This window comes from Tachypleus tridentatus, chromosome 10 (genome assembly GCF_004210375.1).
Source record: "Tachypleus tridentatus isolate NWPU-2018 chromosome 10, ASM421037v1, whole genome shotgun sequence".
Taxonomy (NCBI): Eukaryota; Metazoa; Arthropoda; class Merostomata; order Xiphosura; family Limulidae; genus Tachypleus; species Tachypleus tridentatus.
This window is the reverse complement of record NC_134834.1, coordinates 84,453,481-84,474,744: the sequence shown is the minus strand read 5'-3', so window position 1 is coordinate 84,474,744 and position 21,264 is coordinate 84,453,481. Positions and strand designations below refer to the sequence as shown.

At 32.3% G+C, this 21,264-nt stretch overlaps 1 protein-coding gene across 2 annotated transcripts in view; it reads left to right on the top strand.

Annotated features, from left to right (window-relative positions):
* LOC143229753 (tyrosine-protein kinase receptor-like) overlaps positions 1 to 21,264 on the top strand; it is a 215,406-nt gene that overhangs the window by 4,312 nt on the left and 189,830 nt on the right. For both annotated transcript variants that reach the window (XM_076462508.1, XM_076462507.1), the window contains exons 2-7: positions 13,245 to 13,458; positions 14,879 to 15,009; positions 15,585 to 15,707; positions 17,503 to 17,658; positions 19,816 to 19,949; positions 20,410 to 20,582. In XM_076462508.1, the coding sequence (XP_076318623.1) occupies positions 13,245 to 13,458; positions 14,879 to 15,009; positions 15,585 to 15,707; positions 17,503 to 17,658; positions 19,816 to 19,949; positions 20,410 to 20,582 (931 nt within the window). The remainder of the gene's footprint in view (positions 1 to 13,244; positions 13,459 to 14,878; positions 15,010 to 15,584; positions 15,708 to 17,502; positions 17,659 to 19,815; positions 19,950 to 20,409; positions 20,583 to 21,264) is intronic.

The window sequence follows — 21,264 nt, the reverse complement described above, 5'->3', positions numbered from 1 at the left end:
GTTAGAATACGTGAGATACCATAAAATGGTATCGACATTTTAGGATGTGGGTGAATTAAGTGAAATAAAACGTGTCTTGTAGGGTGCTACTGACTGGCTATTTTCATCTCAGTCAATCGTTTAAAATTAGGGACAGCTGCAGAGAATATTCATAGCTTATTTTTTTGTTGTTTTCAAAACAAAACGTTTGATATAAGGTGAGCTATAAGTAAGTTTCTATTATGCGGACCCCATGATTGTTAAAAAAGAGAAATATAATTTAGAGAAAATTGCATATAAATGTTTGTTTTTGTAATTTTCGGGCAAAGCTACACGAGGGCTATCTGCGCTAGCAGTCCGTAATTTAGCAGTGTAAGACTAGAGATAAGGCATCTAGTCATCACCATACACCGCCAACTTTTGGGATCCTCTATTACCAACGAATTGTGGGATTTATCGTCGTTATAACGCTCCCACAGCTGAAAGGGCGAGCATGATTGATGTGCGGGAATTCGAACCCGCGACTCGCAAATTACGAGTTGAGCACTCTAACCACCTAAGTAGAAACACAGATGAGTTTGACAACTATGAAAACTCACTACTGATCTCCTTAGCAGGACTATAATTAACATTAAGTATTATACTGATCATGGTAAGTTACTAATAATTACTTCATCTGAAGTTTCAGGATATTATAGAAGTACTTAGACAATATATGTGATTAAAGTTATATTTCTTTCAGTAAATGTGTTACTTTTTACTCATTCGAACTACACAGATAGTGCTTCAGTATGTACTTCAAAGGACAAGCACCTAATTCCCTAATAAGTATCAGTTGTTGCCGTTTATCTTGGGTAAAACTATTTCATTAGCTTAAACGCAGGTTAAATTATGGCATGCAGAATACTATTTGTTTTGTGCGAAAGTCTAAAACAAACAAACAATTGCGGTGCACCTACTTTCTTTTCCATAGCTTAGGGTTTTGTCTAGCTATCACATAAGCCCAGCAGATCTGTATCTTTATATAGCCCATCATGCTATAAGTTAATTGTGATGCGAAAGATACCAAATATCTCTAAGTGGATGGTCTTCTAATGCTTCATGTCTGACTTGACTTCAGCTTGTCTGTTTTGGTTCTTGAAATACCATTGATATGCACTTTTCATTGTAAACATTCTCCGGATGTCTGACGATATCTCACCAATTAGAAGTTGTTATAACCTTTCTAAGGTCATGGTTGCCTCGGTCATTGTTTCTCATGGAAGTACTTGATTCCACTCTATTCTTGACTCCAGAGGATGAAGTTATAGTATTATTAGTGCCTGCTGCACTTCTGTATTTGTATTCACTTACTGGATTATGGATTCTGTTGACAGCATCTTCTTGGTCTTTTCCACTGCTGATAACAGAATTTTGAAGTCCACCAGTTCGGCTTTTAGTGGCTTACCCACCAAGATTTCAAACATTTTATCTTCAGGTATTTTTTCACTGGTTTTGAAAGGAGACAGCCAGAAAGGTCAGAAGTTCAGAGTAATATAAGTAATAATAACTTGCTATCAGAGTAAATTGCCCGGCATGGCCGAGCGCGTTAAGGCATGCGACTCGTAATCTGAGGGTCGCGGGTTCGCATCCTCGTCGCGCTAAACATGCTCGCTCGCCTTTCAGCCATGGGGGCGTTATAATGTTACGGTCAATCCCATTATTCGTTGGTAAAAGAGTAGCCCAAGAGTTGGCGGTGGGTGGTGATGACTAGCTGCCTTCCCTCTAGTCTTACACTACTAAATTAGAGACGGCTAGGTGCAGTGGGCTAACAACCTACTCACTTAAAAACATGTTCAAGAAACCGCAGTGATTGCGGTCCTATGTTCCTTAAAGGAATTGAGTGGAAATAATAATAATCAGAGTAAATTATGCACATACAGTGAAAATAATAATTGACTTTATCATAAGAAAATCTAATTAAATATGCTTTTCTCATGTGTCTACTTAAAAATACTAGTATGTATTGTTTCTTCAGTTGGATGCTCTCACTGTTAACGAATATTTTGGCTGTAGAGTTAATAACATCTCATGAGGTACGAGAGATTTAAGTTAGTCCTAAATATCAATATTAAGCTAAAAATGCAAGTCAGTCTTTAAAACACAAGTTTAGCAATTAATTATAAATTAAAATTGAAAAACGTAATCATATTCATCATACTAAGTAGTATACCAATATTATTAATGAAATAAGTAATAAATAAATAAAATTATTAACCATCATTACCAGTCAGGCCACCACTTGGCCTCTTCTTGCAAAAGATCTTCTGAAGACGGATGTTCATATGCCCAATACATCACCACTGTAACTTCCAATTCACTATATTAAGTTGTAAATGGACAAGACAGAGAAATGTCCAGTCAAAACTGAGTCATTTTTGCATTGCACACAAGTAACATAACGATACTCAATAGCAGCCTGAAACCTTAATTCTGTTACAGATTTTTTTGCCAATGCCTTGACACAAAAATTCTTTATTCACTTATTGTCTTATGAATTTATGCATGTTGACTACTAACCTTTTTAGTATTTCTCTGGATATTGTGGTACTTCTGCACTGGATGGAAAGATATAAATCAGATACATATTAGAACATTTGGAAATCCAAAAAACATTTTGGATTTTTACAAGTTCATAATATTCATTGTTTTGTCAACATATCTGAGACTGTCTGGACTAATGTATTAAATAGTGAAAACATTTATCTTACTTTATGAAATAATATATAAAAATTTAGGTCATATCAATCACCTTCTTTAGTTTTAGGTAAAGAACCACCTATATCAAGAGAAATTCTTTATAGAGAGGAACTACCATTCCTTTTATGAGTTTCCTTTGGTATTGTGTTACCATCTTATTCATTTGAGGTTCACAAAACTTTGCCATTTTTTGTAACAAATACTGCTGGAGATGACCACTCATTCTCTGGAGATTGAAGAGTCCCTCTTTAATATTTTCTCAATTTCGATTATGCCAATATTTCTTATGCTTCAAAGAAGCTTGATTAGTGGTACTTTTATTAGATGTGTATCACATACATCTGTCTAATAGCATATGATCGCAGTCTGGCACAATCAGTCATCTGGTCCGACAAACACTTCTGCAAAACATCTGAGCATTGCATTGAGTTAACGTCCCTGTGTGAAATTCAGACTGTTTGTACAATTTCCGCTGTATATTTTTATAGAAGTTGGACATTCAAACTTGTTAATTATACACTGGCTATAACACTAGCTTCTCAGCTAGTTCGTATCGTTTTTGCTTTTGTTATCAAACTAATGACCATTCCATCTGAAAAAGTAAATAGTCAGATTCTGTAATTATGGACAAACACATCATTATTAAAGCAAATACAGCCTGCTTTTCAGAGAGAAAACATCTTATCTTATTTACTAATTCTACCACCAAAAAAGATGGCAACAACACACTACACTGCATCCATAGAACAAAAATTGCTTGTTTGGGAGAATTATCTCACCATTATAGTTCTCTGTGCTTATGAGGAATGTAGTTGGTATTCGATGGCTTTTGCCACCAAACCTCAGTTTATTGTGGCACTAGTAAAACTGGCTGATAATATCTGAACTATGCCCGTTTCTAAGATAAATACGCCTGAACCCAGATCAAATATAACTACCTCAGATCAAAGTATTGATTGCTAAAACAAAGTACGAGACCCATAACTCCACTCATGTTTAGCTTACCGCCATTGACCACAACAAAGTTAATGCTAATTAACCACAAGTTGTGGTTTTACACAAAATTCCTGATACATGGCAACGTCGAGTAAGACTCTGGTTGCTTCAAGCATTCACCTTTTCATCCATTTATTGCTATTAGCACATATTATGAAACTATCAATCCATAGTTCTGCAAACTATGTTACCATTGTCGTTTTTACTAGCTGATTACCATACTCAACTGAGCTGGTGATCATAGCTAACTCAGACTCTATTAGTTTTCATTAGTAAGAACAGCCGCAGTTATATTTTATCTTCAACCTCCCTGCATCTGTTTCAGTGTTAGTCTGAATGTTACTCACATCAAATGATCATGACTGAAAACAATAAATGTGCATTTATGTAACTGGTGATCGGATTTGAAAAAGATCCTACCTTTCTCGCGCACTTAACACCTTCAAGAAATACACTTTCAGCTGCATTAATGGCACAGCCATAACAACTGGAAGAGAGATACCCTATTTTCCTACTGGGAGCCATCTCTGATGTGTCGTGAAGCCTTGTTTTATCTGTTGTAGTGCAGCTCGTTAAATATTACATTAACACTTCTTTAGTGCTTTGGAGATCTGTAAGTAATCAAAAGACTTTATCAGAATTAGTTGTCTATTTGTTGTTACTATTTCTACTGGTTTCTTTCTTTGCTCCAGCGCAAATCGTGTTATGAACAGTTGAAAACTTTGAAAATCACTCCATGAGAGATGAAATGCCCTTTAGTCTCGCGTGTGGCTAAATGGATTCATTTGATAACTCTTACTAAAGTTGTTAATTATCACATCACAGCAATCTTCAAGATATATGATAGAAACATTTACTCATGTAGGCTTCTTTAAATGTCTTCATAACTGTTCAAATTTGAATTTTGAATACAGTATGTATAACACTTGAGGTTGTGTCAAGGATCCCCATGATTGGTTACTGAGGTCCCCTTAGTCTCACAGTCCAGAAAACGGATCAAGAACGAATAAATTAGATTCATGATAGTTGATAATAGTTCTGGGCTCACGGAAGTGCTCATCTGAGCCTTGCTTAATTCCCAGATATGATATGCTTTTTCACTGTAGATTCCATGTCCCTGATGTAAGTTTTATGTAGTGCCAGAATGTTTCCTTCCATGACAGAACAATTCACAAATGTTTCTATCCAATGTCTACAGAAAAAGAATGACAATCAAATGAATCCACAATAACAATTTGTTTGTTTGTTACAAAACGTTCATTTTTAAATATTTGATATATGGGTACATTGGAATACAACCGGTAGCAAAAGAAATATTCAAAAAATTCAGGGTCAATACGTTAAGTAAAATAATTAACTCTGCACGATCAGCAAATAAAAACAAGTAAATACATGTGGACAAATGAACAATATATTTGTAAAAAAATTGAACTGATACTTATCATTGGAGAAAAACAAACATAAAGAATAAAACCTGGATTCAAAATGTATAAGTCAAAGATATCTCTAAAGATCATACAAACTGTATCATTAGTCATAATTCTTGACTAGTAACTTTTCTTGTCAGACCTAAGCCTTATTTCGATATCACACAATAATCTAGGTTAATTCCTTATATCATTGTCATTTATATAATCCTATCCATATCAACCCATATCACCAGGTTGAATAGGCAAACTTCATAGAAGTCCACTGTTTGAGACTTTAGATCAAAGGTTGCAACATATAAACGTTTCCTGTGTAAAGCAAGTAGCAAATGTTTACGACCTTACTACCTGGAACATGTTTATAATAGAGTATGATTGACCATTGTCAATTTAAAACTTTAGTGATGTATCTGTGGTTAGAAATGTTCTTCTAGCACCTCCAAAGTGTGATTCCAACAAATAAAACACCCGTTGCTTATGACAAGGTGACCATTCACATTAATAAATGAAACAACTTAAGTCGTGTGTTAGTCTACACTTTTGCTATGTGTGGAAATATGAGAATCTATAAATATAATCGATTTGTTTGACTGTTATTAAGCACAAAGCTACACAAAGATCTATTCATGCCTTACCCACTACGGTTACATAATTCTTTGTGCTGGTACATATATTAAGAGTAACAAGTATTTTAAAAAAACGTGTTTGTCATAGTTACTGTTAACATTTCGATATAAAAATGATATTGTTAACATTGTAAACCTGCAGACTCACTTCTGAGTTGGTGGAGGAATTCCTATTGGTTAATACTTCATAATTATATCGATGATGTAAAATATTCTATTTTGATGACTAGCTGCTGGAACAGCAGTAAGTTTACGGATTTAAAACGCTAAAATCAGGAGTTCGATTTCCCTCAGTGGACATAGTAAATAGCACAGTGTGGCTTTGGTATAAGAAAATCATATAAACACACACACTGTGACGAATAGGTAGAACTCATATTCTTTTGGGCATATTTCCCATGTCAGTACTTCACATTACAAAACGTACAATGTTTTGTACAATAAACTACAATATTAGCCTTAATACAGTACTTACTAATACTGTTTTCTATTCTGTACGTTTCTACTTCAATATGCAAACTGCTCACGTTTTCCTCTGATATGCCAAGTTACACGCTATTACAAGAGTCAGTTTTAACTATTGTACTCTTCATACACGGAGCACCAAACACACAACTACCTTTATAAGTAAGTAATAAGAAACAGGTATACTGAGAGTTTTCTCTATAGTAATTATCATAGGAAGCTATAAGCCTGTCGATTTAGGTTCAACTCATAGTTATGTAAAAAAATGAACGACAGTAGTTTTATTTTCTGTTTACAAACATGGGGAACAAGGTTTTAACGCTGCTGAATATAACTCTGAATAAACGTTTCATTACAAACATTATAGAAAAATTCGCTTTATTTGTCCAAAATATTGACATCTAAAGGACACAATAACTGTTAGTAGTATCAGACGGATATTTATATATAATATAATTTAGATATTAGACATGGTTTGGTTTGTTTTTGAATTTCTCACAAAACTACAGAGGGCTATCTGCGCTAGCCATCCCTGATTTAGTAGTGTAAGACTCGATTAGAAGACATAGTTTTGCGTTATTTTAGAATTAATATTATTTTACCTTATGAAATCAAACTAGATGAGAATTTTTTAAAACACGTGCTTTGTGCAAGCATAGAATAAATAACCATCAAATTGGTACAGAAATATCTTACGTGTTTAGAATAGCATGTAGTCCAGAAGTAAAATAAAGTTGGCAAAGTGTGTTTGAATTTTGCACAAAGCTACACGAGCGCTATCTGCGATAACCGTCCCTAATTTGGTAATGTAAGACTAGAGGGAAGGCAGCTAGTGAACACCAATTACCGTCAACTTTTGGACTACTTTTTTTACCAACAAATAGTGAAATTGACAGTCAGTTATAACGCTTTCATGACTGATAGGGCGAGCATGTTTGGTAGGACAGGAATTCAAACCCGCGACCCTCAGATTACTCTAACTCCCTGCCCATGCCGGGCTGTAGCAAGTGGAAAAAGGTTATAGTTGTTCATATATAATACCGGTATTTTGTTCTTTCATACAGCCCTGTTGATGAACTTACAAAAGCCGAATTCGCCAAATCATTTTCATTCACTTGATAAATAAAGCTGCTAGAAATAAATACGAAATACTATTCAATTACAACTTCTCTTCTGTGATATGTTTATGATGAAAACGATTTTACTAACGTTGCTTTTGTTTAATACAGTTACTTTATTATGAATGTATTTTTGAAATGAATGTCAATTTATACGATAGAAGGGCTAAACGGGAACACACCCCTGAATAAATCACCCATATTGAAATACGTCATATATAATTCACGAGTGTTACTGCACAAAAAGCAAAAACACAAAAAAAAACGAATTACATTGCAGTTAATCCACAATTGTAAATCATTTGTTCGTGGTACCAAAAATCTCTGTTTTCAATCAGTCTGTGGTATTCTGTCATACTGTCATTCAGCAAGTAGGAAAACAGTTCCTGCTGAACAAAGGAATAATATTTTCACTTTACAGTGGCACAGCAGTATAACAGTGGACTTAATGGTAGAAACCAGGCTTCGATACCTGTGGAGGAAAGAGCACACGTAGGTAATTTTGTAGATTTGCACTTAACAAGACCCTCGCTATTACAACGATAAGTCTACGAATTTACAACGCTAAAATCAGGGGATCAATTTCACTCGGTGAGCTCACCTAATAGTTCAATATGGCTTTGCTATAAGAAAATACACACACATGGGCTGAACAACAAACGAACAAGTTATCATGTTAAAATATCTTTTTGTTTTGGAAAAGAATAAAGCTTACATTGTATATAATAAATAATAAAGTTTTAAACAAAGAAAAAATATCCAAATTTTGGACAATTTTCTCCTTGATAAGGCATGGGTAATTTTTTGGAATAAAAGTGTGAAGCCAATTCCACGAGAAAAAAACTGTGCAACTGTATTATAACTAATAAGAACTGAAAAACAAAAAACGTTGACAGCCTGGTTCAGAAAGGAAATATCTTGATGAAGTTAATAAAAAGCTCCGTTGCGTATGTGTCAGTTTAATAAGACATGAGAATTTTAACCATCTAGTGTGAAGTGTTTCCCGCGTTTTGTTCAGGATGACCTTCGTGACTAACACTGTTAATATCGGATATTCTAATTTCACAACAGATCAGACGATCATTGATCATTCTTCAGAACAGTATAGTAACTTAGCATCAGTTATTTCAATTTATATAGTTAAATTTGAGCTAACACTTTTTTCTTCACTGTCATTTTGCAAAATAAACTTATGATTGTTTTCTCCATTTTTTTTGTTATTATGTGTGTGTGAGTGTTTCTCTTATAGCAAAGCCACATCGGGCTATCTGCTGAGCTCACCGAGAGTAATCGAACCCCTGATTTTAGCGTTGTAAATCCTTAGATTTACCGCTGTACTAGCGGTGGATTTGTTATCATACAACAAGGAAATGATGCCATAAATTTGCATGTTAAATTTGCTATGTGGGTTACTATTATAACCACAAAAAGTAAATATCACTATTTGGAAACACTTTATGTAAGTTAACGTCTGCGGTTAGGGGATTTGTTGAGATTCTTAAAACACAGTTTTAATATCTTAACGGACCAGTTGGCGTTTGACTCGCAATCTGAGGGTCGCGCGTTTAAATTTTCTTCCCACTAAAAATGTTTGTCTTATCAGTTGTGTAACATGATATCCAACTATTTGGTGGTCAAAAGGGGGAATTTGTAGTCTTTGTTTGATTTCGCGGTTGTAGGTTTATTTGTTGAGGAAACGTTCTTCACTTCCTGCTTATGAGCTTTCGATTGAATTCATAGACCATTGGTCTAGTGAAACACCATTTGAGTTTAAATTTGGTATCCAATGTCACAGCCAATTAGAAAATACTTTGTTGCTCACACTGAGTCGGCCGGGCGTGAACAGATTTATTCACTCTGGAGACAAAACTGAAATTATATCTGGGTTATGTACTATCCATCTCAATCATCAGCACATAAACACATAACTACAAAACTGGAGGTAACAATATTTTAACTCTGGGTGAAATCTGTTGCATCTTCAAAAGGTGTTAGTCTTGTCACCATATCTGCAAACATAGTTTGATCATGAAGAGAAAGTCTTGATCCACTAGTGTATAAATTATCCAACTTCTAAGTAATCTTCAATAAAGACTAAATCATCATCATTTCTGAGTTCCATGGTTTGGAGATTATTGCCTGAATTTTGGCTTTTTTTTTCAAATAGATCTTTTGCTTATGTTGATCTTCGAATGTAGGGCATGACTGCTGATGCTTTGGAAATCAGTTTCAGCAGAGGACCAGCTTTTTTTCACACCATCCCTGACAGAAGCAAAACCGGTGTAAAAGCAAGGGTCAAGTTCAATAAGAAATTCAGATACATTGTATACTGATTTAGATTCATCCAAATGTTCATCTTTTGAATCATTAGTTATACATAACTTATCACCATCTTTCATTCTAGGTTGTGTTTGTGGTATAAATTCAGTGAAGAAAAAAGACTTGATAATAGTGGATGGGTTATCAGATGTCACATATGACACTTTGTTGTTGATGTTAAAGAGATTTATTATTTCATCATATTTAACTGCAATATTTTCAGGTGTGTAACGCACCTTAAAACACCAACATACCTTCATGACTGTTTGCATTTTCCAGTCATTTATAAAATTACCAGTGACTTCAAGTCAGTTCTAAATTTGTCTACTAGTCCTGATGTACGCAGTGACATTGACGTTTGGTAAAAGTTTCACTAAAAGGATGACCTTTTTTTGTTAGACTTCACCAAATCTGCTCTTAATCAACATTGTGGACAGATCCTTGCACCTTTGAAGAATATACCGAAAATTTATGGTTGCCATTGAACATGGAAAAGCCAATTAATTCCAATACTGAAAAGGGTTGCAGGATACTGGCAATAAAGTTGACTAGTTGTTAGTGATGTACTTCTGAAGAGGGTTGTGTAGACTTATATTTAGTTTATTTTGTACAGTACACTGCTGTTTTGAACTGCTGCATGTGGGTGGTATACCAGAGTGCCACTATATGTAGACTTCTGTAGCCCACTTCTTTCATTTTTAAAAATGCCACATAACTAGCTTTGCACCTTCATGGCTTTATAACCAATCAAAAATTCAGATATGAGAAGGAAGCGGTAAATGAAAATGTTGTTTGAAATATCATAATTTTAGAAACAAGTTTAGCTTATTTAGTAAGCCAAATAACTTATAATGGATTTTTGTGATATTGATATAGTGATACATAATTTTGTTATTTTAAAATTTATATATAGAACCTTGTTTTATTTTTCAAGTAAAACACTAAGCTACACAATGACTGTCGAAACTCGGTTTCTAGCGTTGTAAGTCCGCAAACATATTGCTGTACCACTAAGGGCAATATATGTAAAGCAAAAATATTTTATTTTACATCCTCCACGTGCGAAGGCTTAGATTACGGTAAGCGAGAAATGACTACAAAATTCGTAAGAAAAATTGATCATTGCTTTCCATACTTTTTTATTTACTGCTCCACGTTTTAAGAAATATAAATGAAATTAAAAAAAAATTGTAAATAGTTCTAATATATAGAATAATGTATTATAACCAAAATGTGATTGTATTTTACAAAATACTGGTTCTGTAGAACAAAGTAAAGACAAGTCATTTTGTAAAGGTAAGCTTTATACTATTGGATATAGTAACATTAGTATGTCATTGCAATCTCTACAATGTTAGTCATACACGGTTGACTGCTCAATAAAATAAAAATAACAAATATAAGTAAATGTAGAATTTTATGAGATTTAAAATGTTTAGAATAAATATTTGTAGTTTCTTGTTTTAATTTGTAGTCGTTCTAAAATGAAGTGTAATTTATAATTATTTCTCAATTTTCATGGCGATTACGAGGTCGTTCAAATCGACCAAATCCACATACAGATACATTAGTGTAAATAACAGATGAAATGTAATTTTTTTTATAACAAAAGAGTTTGATTATTGTTTGGAGGTTATTAAGAAACTATAAATATTTATTATGTTAAATTTGACAATTTTATATGCATAAAAGTACTTTTAGTCTTAAAATAAATACTACTCTGTATGCTGGACATTTAAAAAATGCACGAGTGAATAATTACTTTAGAATTTAAAATATGATAAAAAATCTGATATTTTGCGTTCTAAGTCCTCATTAATTATGTTTACTGACATACTGCTGTACCACTGAGAAGCGCAGATGTAAATATGGCAGTCTAGAAATCTGATGAGCTTAAATTTTGATATTTACTCTTCCAATATTAAGCATTCATTAAATCATTCAACGAATACGAATATTACGCCATTGAATTCAAATACAAGTACCTTAATTTTTCCTACCAAAATATTCGAATACAAGTACAAATACTCCCAAAGGTGTATTCAAGTGCACAGTCTAGTGTTTAACAGTTTGAAGTTTAAATCTAGGGTTACTTATTTGCAATTCGTAAAAAACAACTGTAACTGTTTTTCATTCATCACAAATATCTAAGTTAACTATGATAAATATCACAAAAACTTGTTGTATGTACACTACTCTCAGTAAGTCTTTAAACGAATAGTAGTGCTAATCAGCGAATATCATGTGTCATAGAAAACAGACCAGGATATAATATTTTGAGTAAACACATTTTTGCGGTACAATTCAAGAATGCCAATTTTAAAGCTTCTCTTCGTTTAATATTTTGCCAGAATTCTCTGACACCTCTTCAAGAAAATTCAAAAGCGCCTTAATACTTGAACAAAATCAGATAGGTAGACGATGAGAGTTAAATTTTGAGCCAAAATGTTTTGATTTAAACTAAGAGAAATGAGGGAGAAAAAGCTGTTAAGCATTCGATAAGTGACAGTGTTGGCAGTCATGTCTCATATAATTTACACCGTATTGAGAACTTTGAGGTGCAAAATATAAAAATCGTTTAGGTGAACCAAAAGTGTCAGCAAAACGTGTCATTCTTTTATTTGTTAGGCCTTTAAAAGAAGGGGAGTAAATCATTTTCCTGAGAACATTACTAAGCCCAAAATGTTTATATGTAAAAGGACACAGGTTAATGAGAACTTATATTTCTTCTAAGGATGTTCGACACAGTTTTGGGTAATGTAAATCCCATCAGCATTAAAATTTTGATTTTTATTCACGTATTTTATAAAGATATCAGAGCCATTTTACTTATCCTCAAAGATCTAGCTGAATATAATTCTAGAGAAGAAATTCTAGAGAAGAGAGACTAAACAGTCTCTCCCCCAGTACTTATTCAGTCAAGTAAAATATAGCTACAAAGAGGCTTTAGGATAGTGGTTACTATGTTCCCTTTCTTTCTATTAACATTACACATCCAGATGCTTCTGATAATATACCTTGTAAGATACAAATTTATGTAATGGAGTGACAAAGTGTTATGTTGAGAATGACAGATTATTAGACATTTTATACATGATGTGTGTACAACAAAGCTGATACATGCTATTCATCATACGTACGTTTATATACATATATATATATATATATATATATAATTTCCATGATATGCTTCCTAAGTCATAGTTTGACGCATCACACATATCGCAAAGCATGAGTTTCTCTCATGTTAAATATTACATAAATAATGTGTCATTTGAACGGATCCAAAAAAGTTGGCAGTAAGGCATTATGTATAATACAAAACCTTAAAGAATAATCACGAATTTTAGTGAAGATAAGTTTTGTTTTTCGCTCGCGATTAAAGAGTTTAAAAACTCTGTAGAAATAGTAATTGATTTCTTGGAAAGTACAATTTTATTTATGTTAAATGCCAAAAAATAACATGTAACACAATGTAAATATTACACGAAACGTGCTATATTTTGTGTTTTACAGTTGTTTTCTTAGGCTTCGAATATTTAAAATATTTGATTCTACCTTTTCCTTTCTTTTAGGTTACTACTTGTTTTATGCCGTCAACCGATCAGATTCGTTAAAGTTTGCTAAAATTGAAAGTCCCTGGTTAACGCAGGGTAGTGAAGGTCAATGTTTTTTAGAGGTCTGGTTTCATATGTATAATATGAGTCAAGGAACAGTCAAAATCCTCATTAAAAATGACCAGTTTATCACGTCGATGGCAGACCACTTTTTGGGTAACAATAGAAGCAGGTAAGTTGTGGTTTTACATTGATTTCCATGTTTTTAGTTGACAAGGAACTTCAGTTAAAGTTTGAAACTACTTATCAGATTATTAACTACAATTCAAATTGTTATGAGTAAGTTACTTGGGACATCTTGCAATACTTTTGAGAGAACTTACGTTGTTATAAAGTTAACTGAACTTTGAATAATCCATTATAATAATCCAATAACATACAAACGTTTCTGAAACAAATAATTTCTTTCGTAATATTTGCATTTCGTATTTTAGTTTAAAAAACCATATTGTATAATGATTTATAAAATAATCTGTGATTATTTGTAAGAGAGTGTTTTTTATTGATCATTTATTGTTCTTCATACGTTAGGTCTGAAATATTTAATCTCATATGAGCTAGTAATATTAAGACGTAGTGTTCATAGAACTTACAAATGTCATACTACTAGTATTTAATTATAATTTAAGAAAGCGAAAACGCACAGCTACTTAGTCACAAAATGGAGCCATAAACACATTGTCAAAGCGCTAACCCAATTCAATGGTTATTCTTAAATTAATACCGACGTTAACTCGTACTGCTGGAAGTGCGGAACGTGTTCAGCAGATATTACGGGCTTCAGCCTTAAACGTTTAGATTTGTTGCCAACTCTTAGTCTAACTAAAACACAACAGATAACAACACTTATTATATTACTTGGTTATTTCATAAACGTGTGAGACTTTTCGACTGTTTTTTTTTTTTCTGGATTGAATCCTGTCCTTCGTCAAGCTAGATGTGAAATATTTCGCAACACGTATAAACGACTTAAAGCAAAAATAGGTGTCACAAGTTATTTTTCGCAACTGTTTCAATCCTGTTTCTTGTTTGTAGGTTTGTAGTATATACATTTATTTTGTTATATCAAAAAATGTTTGGTTAAATTTATCTGCCCTTTCAAAATAGCATTAACAACAAAAATAACGTTTGTCACTTTTAACAAATGGTCGTTGGTTGATAATCCAAAATTACAATTTATTATTGCTAAATAAAAAAAATGAATCGCAATTTATTTCACATGTTTTTTGTAGCTAAACACAGAGCAACACAAGGAATTATCTGCTTCTTCCATAAGTAGCAAAATCCGGATTTTAGCATTATAAGTCCACAGGCTTTCAGCTGTGCCACTAGGAGGCTTATTTCACCTATGTCAATAGGTTATACTGTTAAGAGCTATGATGGCAAACAACTGTAAAGAAATAACATGATACTTTAGGACAATTTTAATCATATAGTTAGTTGTTAGCTGTGAAAATGTAACTTTTATAGGGTTTTTCTCGTAGAAAGTGTTAACATATTGATACAAATATCTGGGTTGAGAGTATAATTTTGTCTCCTATGTGATCCCATATTTAAGTGATATAAAACGTTTAAGTATATCTGTTTTAAAGGTGGGAGATATACAAGAAGACTATTGGCAGAATACCGAAACCGTTTCAAGTGATCATTGAGATAGAAGAAGGCTCAGAGTTTGCCGGGCACGTGGCTATTGACAACTTGCAGCTGAAGCATTGTGTTAGAGGTTTGGAACTATGAACTTTCTCTAATATTTTATGTTTTACTAAATCCTACAACCCTTTTTTTTTTTAATGACTGAGTTATAGACAAAAGTACAGCACTCTACTCATTGAATTTAACGACATGATTTTTGGAAATTGCCTAAATATGACACGATAACATAATTATACAATGTTTCACAACAATAATGCACAGAAAATATAGAACACATTTTGTTTCATGAATTATATGTTCTCAAAACGTTTAAATAGCACATTCGTGGTCAGACAGGTCGAGAATATGAGTAATATGTATCTTATTTTATGGTAATCTTATGGTAAACGTGGTTACCATTATAGTATTTATATTTTCATTTGTCTTCACTTTGCTATGGATAAAATCCCGAAATAATATTTTCACCTGACATAATTTCTTGCTATTTCTTAGATTAGTTTACTCAGATTATGGAAAACGATTATTACTGTTTAATTAAGATGTTTATCATATAATTTAATGAAGCTTAATAAACAAACGATTCTATTCTGAACAAAACTCAGTAACAAGAAAAGTTAAAACCTTGGCTTCGTTTACTTCCTGTAGAAGCATACATTCCTTGTTCCCCAAATCACTTCCAGTGTGTAAGTAAATCCTGTATCAACCGAAACAAAGTGTGTGATATACACCTCGACTGTCAGGAAGGAGAAGACGAGAAACAGTTATGTGGTAAGAATATTAACTTATATTAAAAATCAAATATAGATCCAGATTTTTCTTTAACGATCAGTCCACATAGACTTATTTTTCACATTACGAATATTGATATGTTTTCGAAAATTCTCTGTATCTATTTAAACAACTGTTAAAACGTCAAATCACAAATTTTAAACTCAAAAGTCGGCATATAAGTTAAAGATATTTTAACATAAATAGATATATTAACATGAATATCAAAGATAGATAAGATAATCTGAAACCTTGATGGAAAGGTATAAAGGTAAAACTTATAACTCAATTTCTCTAGAGATAAAAGTCACAAGTAAACTAAATATATATATTAACATGAATATCAAAGATAGATAATAAAATCTGAAACCTTGATGGAAAGGTATAAAGGTAAAACTTATAACTCAATTTCTCTTGAGATAAAAGTCACAAGTAAACTAAATATATATGTTAGAAAAACGTAGATTCCAGAAAAAAAATACAATTATTTATATCCCATTTTTACTGTGACAATATAGATACTCAAATATAAATTTATATATTCAAACTGAACAGGCTACTATATAAAAGAATAAAGATATATTAAATATATTAACACGAGTGCATTGATATCATGTTAAAGTCGAAGTTCATTCTTTCCGGTTAAATTTTATGTCAAGGTAACGTTAAAACTGAACATGACAGTTTACAGAAGAGTATAACAAGGTAACATTAAAATTGAACGTGACAGTTTACAGAAGAGTACAATAAGATAAGATCGAAGCTGAATGCGATGGTCCTTACCAATGTATCTTAAAATAGCATTGAAACTGAACAGTTTCATTCTTGCAGAATTCATTAAGATAAGACCGAAACTGGATAATGCTTTTCATAAAAGGACATTAAGGAAACGTAGAAGCTAAAGAATACATTCTCTTAAGTATACACTGAATTTTGTATTACTGAACCAAACAAGTTAATCCACCAATGACTACTCTACTACTGCATTCACACTCAACAAAATAAAATTCAAGGAAAATATTCAAGTTAATTCTTAAACTGAATAAGCAGTTACGAGAGTAACTGAAGAAGTTAGTTTTAAAACAATATGTTAATGTATGATCTCAGATGAATAAGATAATCCAAGACGACAAAACCGAAGGTGGACCTCACTGCAAATAGCATTAAAGAATAACAAATTGATGTTTGTTTAAGGTGAACTGATAGCCTTCAGAGGAGTAATGTAAAGTAACTTTAAAGCCTTGATAATACGTCATATTGCACCTAAACTGATCAAGAGTGAGCTGACGATTTTTTTAAGTTTAACATTAACTCTGTCAATTAGGTTTACGGCTGGAAGCATTGTTCTGTTCTTTCTGTTTTAGCGAACAATTTTAAAAATGAAAGTGTCATTAATTGCGACGATAACAAAAATAAATGAACATTTTTTGTAAATGACCTGACTATAACACATTCAAAATCGTTCTGGTTTTAGTTTCTACAAGTTCAAAAACATGTTACAGTGAACATCTGAAGTTTAGCTTAGGTTGAAGTTTTCATAGCTATTCATGGATAGTCATGTTCAAACGTATAAAAGTTTAACGGGTGCATCTTTGGATTTCATACCACACAACTGTCATCATACTTTCCAAATTGGTATTAAGATGTTTAAAAGACAATACCTGAAGATTATAGTTTATTCCACAAGCAACTCGGTAGTGAAGTGACTTTATTCAAAATCAGCGTTTTTTATCAGTGTAATTTACTTCCTGTACCTTATGATAACTTCTATGGGATTGTTTTGCCTTCTTAACAGATGAAATCCCAGAAGGTGCTCGCTGCTCTTTCGAAGACGGGATGTGTGGCTGGATTAGTGAGAGTAGAAGAGACAGTGAGTGGAAGCTTCATTCTGGCCCTACTCCTGTACCACGTACTGGCCCATCTGTAGATAACACCTTCCAAAATGCTACGGGTAACATTTATTTTTATTTTCCCAAGTTTGTTTCTATATAACATATAATCTAGATAGCTCATAAAATATTACAGGAGAACTCCTGTAAATTAATAGCTAAGCGCGCCGTTTCCAATGAAAAACAAAACACAAATAAACTACGTATTAGGGAGAATTTTTTTAAAACAGAAGCGAAAAACAAAATGTTCTAATAAGATCCCCACTTTCGTTTTACCGATGTGCGAAAATTCATGTAATGTTAAGGAATGAACATTCTACATGTTCATTAAATCTTTGTTTTAAACATATAGTGGTGGAGCTAATGTACTCCTGTGATCACAAATTGTAGATCAGATATACTTATAAACAACTGGAAATTTTCAAAAGTTCTTAATTGGATATTTATAATTTTTGAATTTATAATAAACACCTTACTGAACACGATAATTCTTATTTATAGTTTAAACAAATCCAGTGTTTCTGTGGCAAAGATTAAAATGTAGTATATATACTTTTTTGTCAAAATTATATTCTTTCATCAGTTTTTATAGGTCCAGTGTGCGAACATTTTGATATAAAAGTTTAATTTTGACAGATGATTTATTTTAATATTTTAGATCATTTGAAAAATCACAAACGTATTATTTCACAATATACTTTCCATGCCAGGTTTATATTACAGCTATAAGCCTGTAAAAGAATCAGTTACTGTAACAATTATAAAGTACAATATAAATAAGGTTTCCTCCTTTTGGTTTAGATAATACTAACTTAGATAAACCAATGAAAACATTAATATGAACTCCAGTATTTGATTCATTCAGGTTTCAAAGTTAATAAGAGTTAATCTGTTCATGACAAAATATTAATTAATAAGAGTTAATCTGTTCATGACAAAATATTAATTAATAAGAGTTAATCTGTTCATGACAAAATATTAATTACTCGTATACAAAATAAAAAATTCCTTTTTAGAAATAGGTTCATCTGTACATCAGACGCTGCCTTTTATAAAACTCTAATTATTTTAATTCTTTATAATTTTATTCATCTCACTGACAAAGCTAATTGTTATAATTTTATTTTTGCCAAATACCGTTACGTATCCGAATATGATTTACCAAATATGCATAACCAATTACTGTAATCTTTAAACTTTATAAGTCAGACTTTTATAATTAAATATAACAAATACTTTGAGCATTTCCCCATCAAACTCGCAATACATCCTTTACAACAACTGCTCTTAAAACTAGATAAGCTGTAATTTAACAAGACGCCTAAATGACGTAAGCTTTTTTGAAGATAGTCCTAGATGTAGAGCTGAGATTAAGTGGTTTGAGGCCCTTTGGGGCGGTAGATGAGTTATAAAAATGACAGTCATATTCCCCTGTTTAATCTCACAGAAATAGCCTGAGAGTTGGCGATGGGTAGTGTTGACTGTTGTCATCAATTCACGATTAGGGACACCAACTCAGGTATCTCTCGTGAAATCTAACAAATAAACCCCTTTTGAGCATGCTCATTACAAATATTTAGTAAATGGCTTGATCATGCGCAATTAAATTACAAACCATCACACGCTTTTAACTGTACGCCATCTACACACACTGAAAATAATGTCCATTGCACACACTTGCTCCCAGTGGCACATTGGTAAGTCTGAGGTAGGAATAGTATTGTGTAGCTATGTGCTAAACTTTCAACAAACACATGCGTAATTTATCGTTTACCATACACTCCCATCCAAAAGTAATGAAACAGGCCAGCCTAATGTTGCTTAAAGTACAAAGAAGCCATGCTTATAAGTATTCTAATCATATAATTTTACAAAGCTTTGTATATTTTAAATGTGAAACATTTAATATTTTAGTACTTAACGTTATATCTATTTTATTTATCGAATAAAAACACATCACGAGGTAAGTTTCTTGTTAATTTCTGTGTAACATTCCACATTATTTCAGGATGTTTTCACACCCGATGTAGTACTAGAGCAAGTGTCACACAGATTGGACTGCTCAGACGTTTTATTTTAAATTTTCATTTCATTAATTTCTATAAATTTAAAAATAATGAATGCATTGTAAAAACTGCTGCCAAGATATGTTAAATATAAGATTTTGAGATTGTTAGATGAAATATCATTCTTAGATTTTAAAAAGAGCTTTCTATTAGGTAAATACGTGTGGGCTAGCTTTCACCCTAAACATGCTCGTCTTGGACATGTGGCTATCATGAATAGTTCCATCTTTGAACCGCCACCACTTTATCAATACGATGTTCATTCGAACTATTACAACTCGTGTCAGGTATGAAACAAGTACTTCAGAGAGTAAGAAATAACGTGTTTTTCTATAATACTTTAAAATCTAAAGAATTTTACATTTAATAGCGATAAAATATTTCTTTTCTATCTGTTTTTTAAAACACTGTATTTTTATTGTATTGTGTTTAATTAAGTGATGTTTCTATTAACAAAATTTTTTTTTTTATTTTAGTACTTAATGTTATATCTGTTTTCTTTATTGAAAAACATATATAAAACACATTAAGCTTAGTGTTAACTTCTCAGTAGGTTTCACACTATTACAAAATGTTTTCACACCCACTGTAGTGTTAGAAGACGTTTCGTACGAACTTGACTCCTTAAGCGTTTTCTTTCATTTAATAGACGGAATTGTAAGTTTGTATCATATAATATCACCAAACAACTGCATTGGAGTAATTGATATGTTTAGTGTCATTTTAACCAGTAATTTCTCTTCTAAGGTTCGGTTTTTCTACCATATGTATGGGAATAACATGGGTGAGCTGATACTTTACGTCCAGGAAAAAGATCCAGAATATCCATTTGGCAGAAAGATCCTCCTGTGGAGAATTTATGGTAACCAAGGAAACCTTTGGAAAAGAGCTGCAGTTCCGTTACCGAAATTACGTTCTAAGTAAAACTATATTTCATTTACGGCACCATAAAGATAGAAATACACAATCTTTAGGTTGTTTGTACTACCTTTACTACTGGGACTGTATTTTCAATTTAATATATCATTTTGCTATCGATTTACAACTAGAACCTTCAATTATATCTAGAATGTAAAATGTCATTCAACATTTAATTTACTATTCAAACAATAAACTCGACATTATCAAACGTACTACATAAACAATGCTACGATTTATCTTTTAACTTTGGACACCAGTTTCACGTGCATGTGTAATTTAAGTCTCTAAATGCTAGAGTAACTCTATACTCTATTTAAATCTCTATACGTGGAAGCATTAATGAATAGTAACCAGTTAATGGCGAACCTCTACTTTCCAGCTTTAATTATATACCTATTTATAATTCTACCTATTATAGGAATTTTCCACTTTGTATTTAATTTTTATTTCATGGTTGTGAACTATAACCTGACCTGACTTTAAATTGCTGTTGTGTTCATTTCAGTGCGAAAGTAAGACATGTGTTATGTTCCAGTATTCACACTTCCCCATCAGAACAACACCTCCAACACAGTTGTATCACGATACTATATAGTTCTGTTAAAAAGTATTTTCATGAATACACTTATGTTAAACAACTGAAGATTTTGTTCAGAATGAAAACTGTGGTATCACTCACAT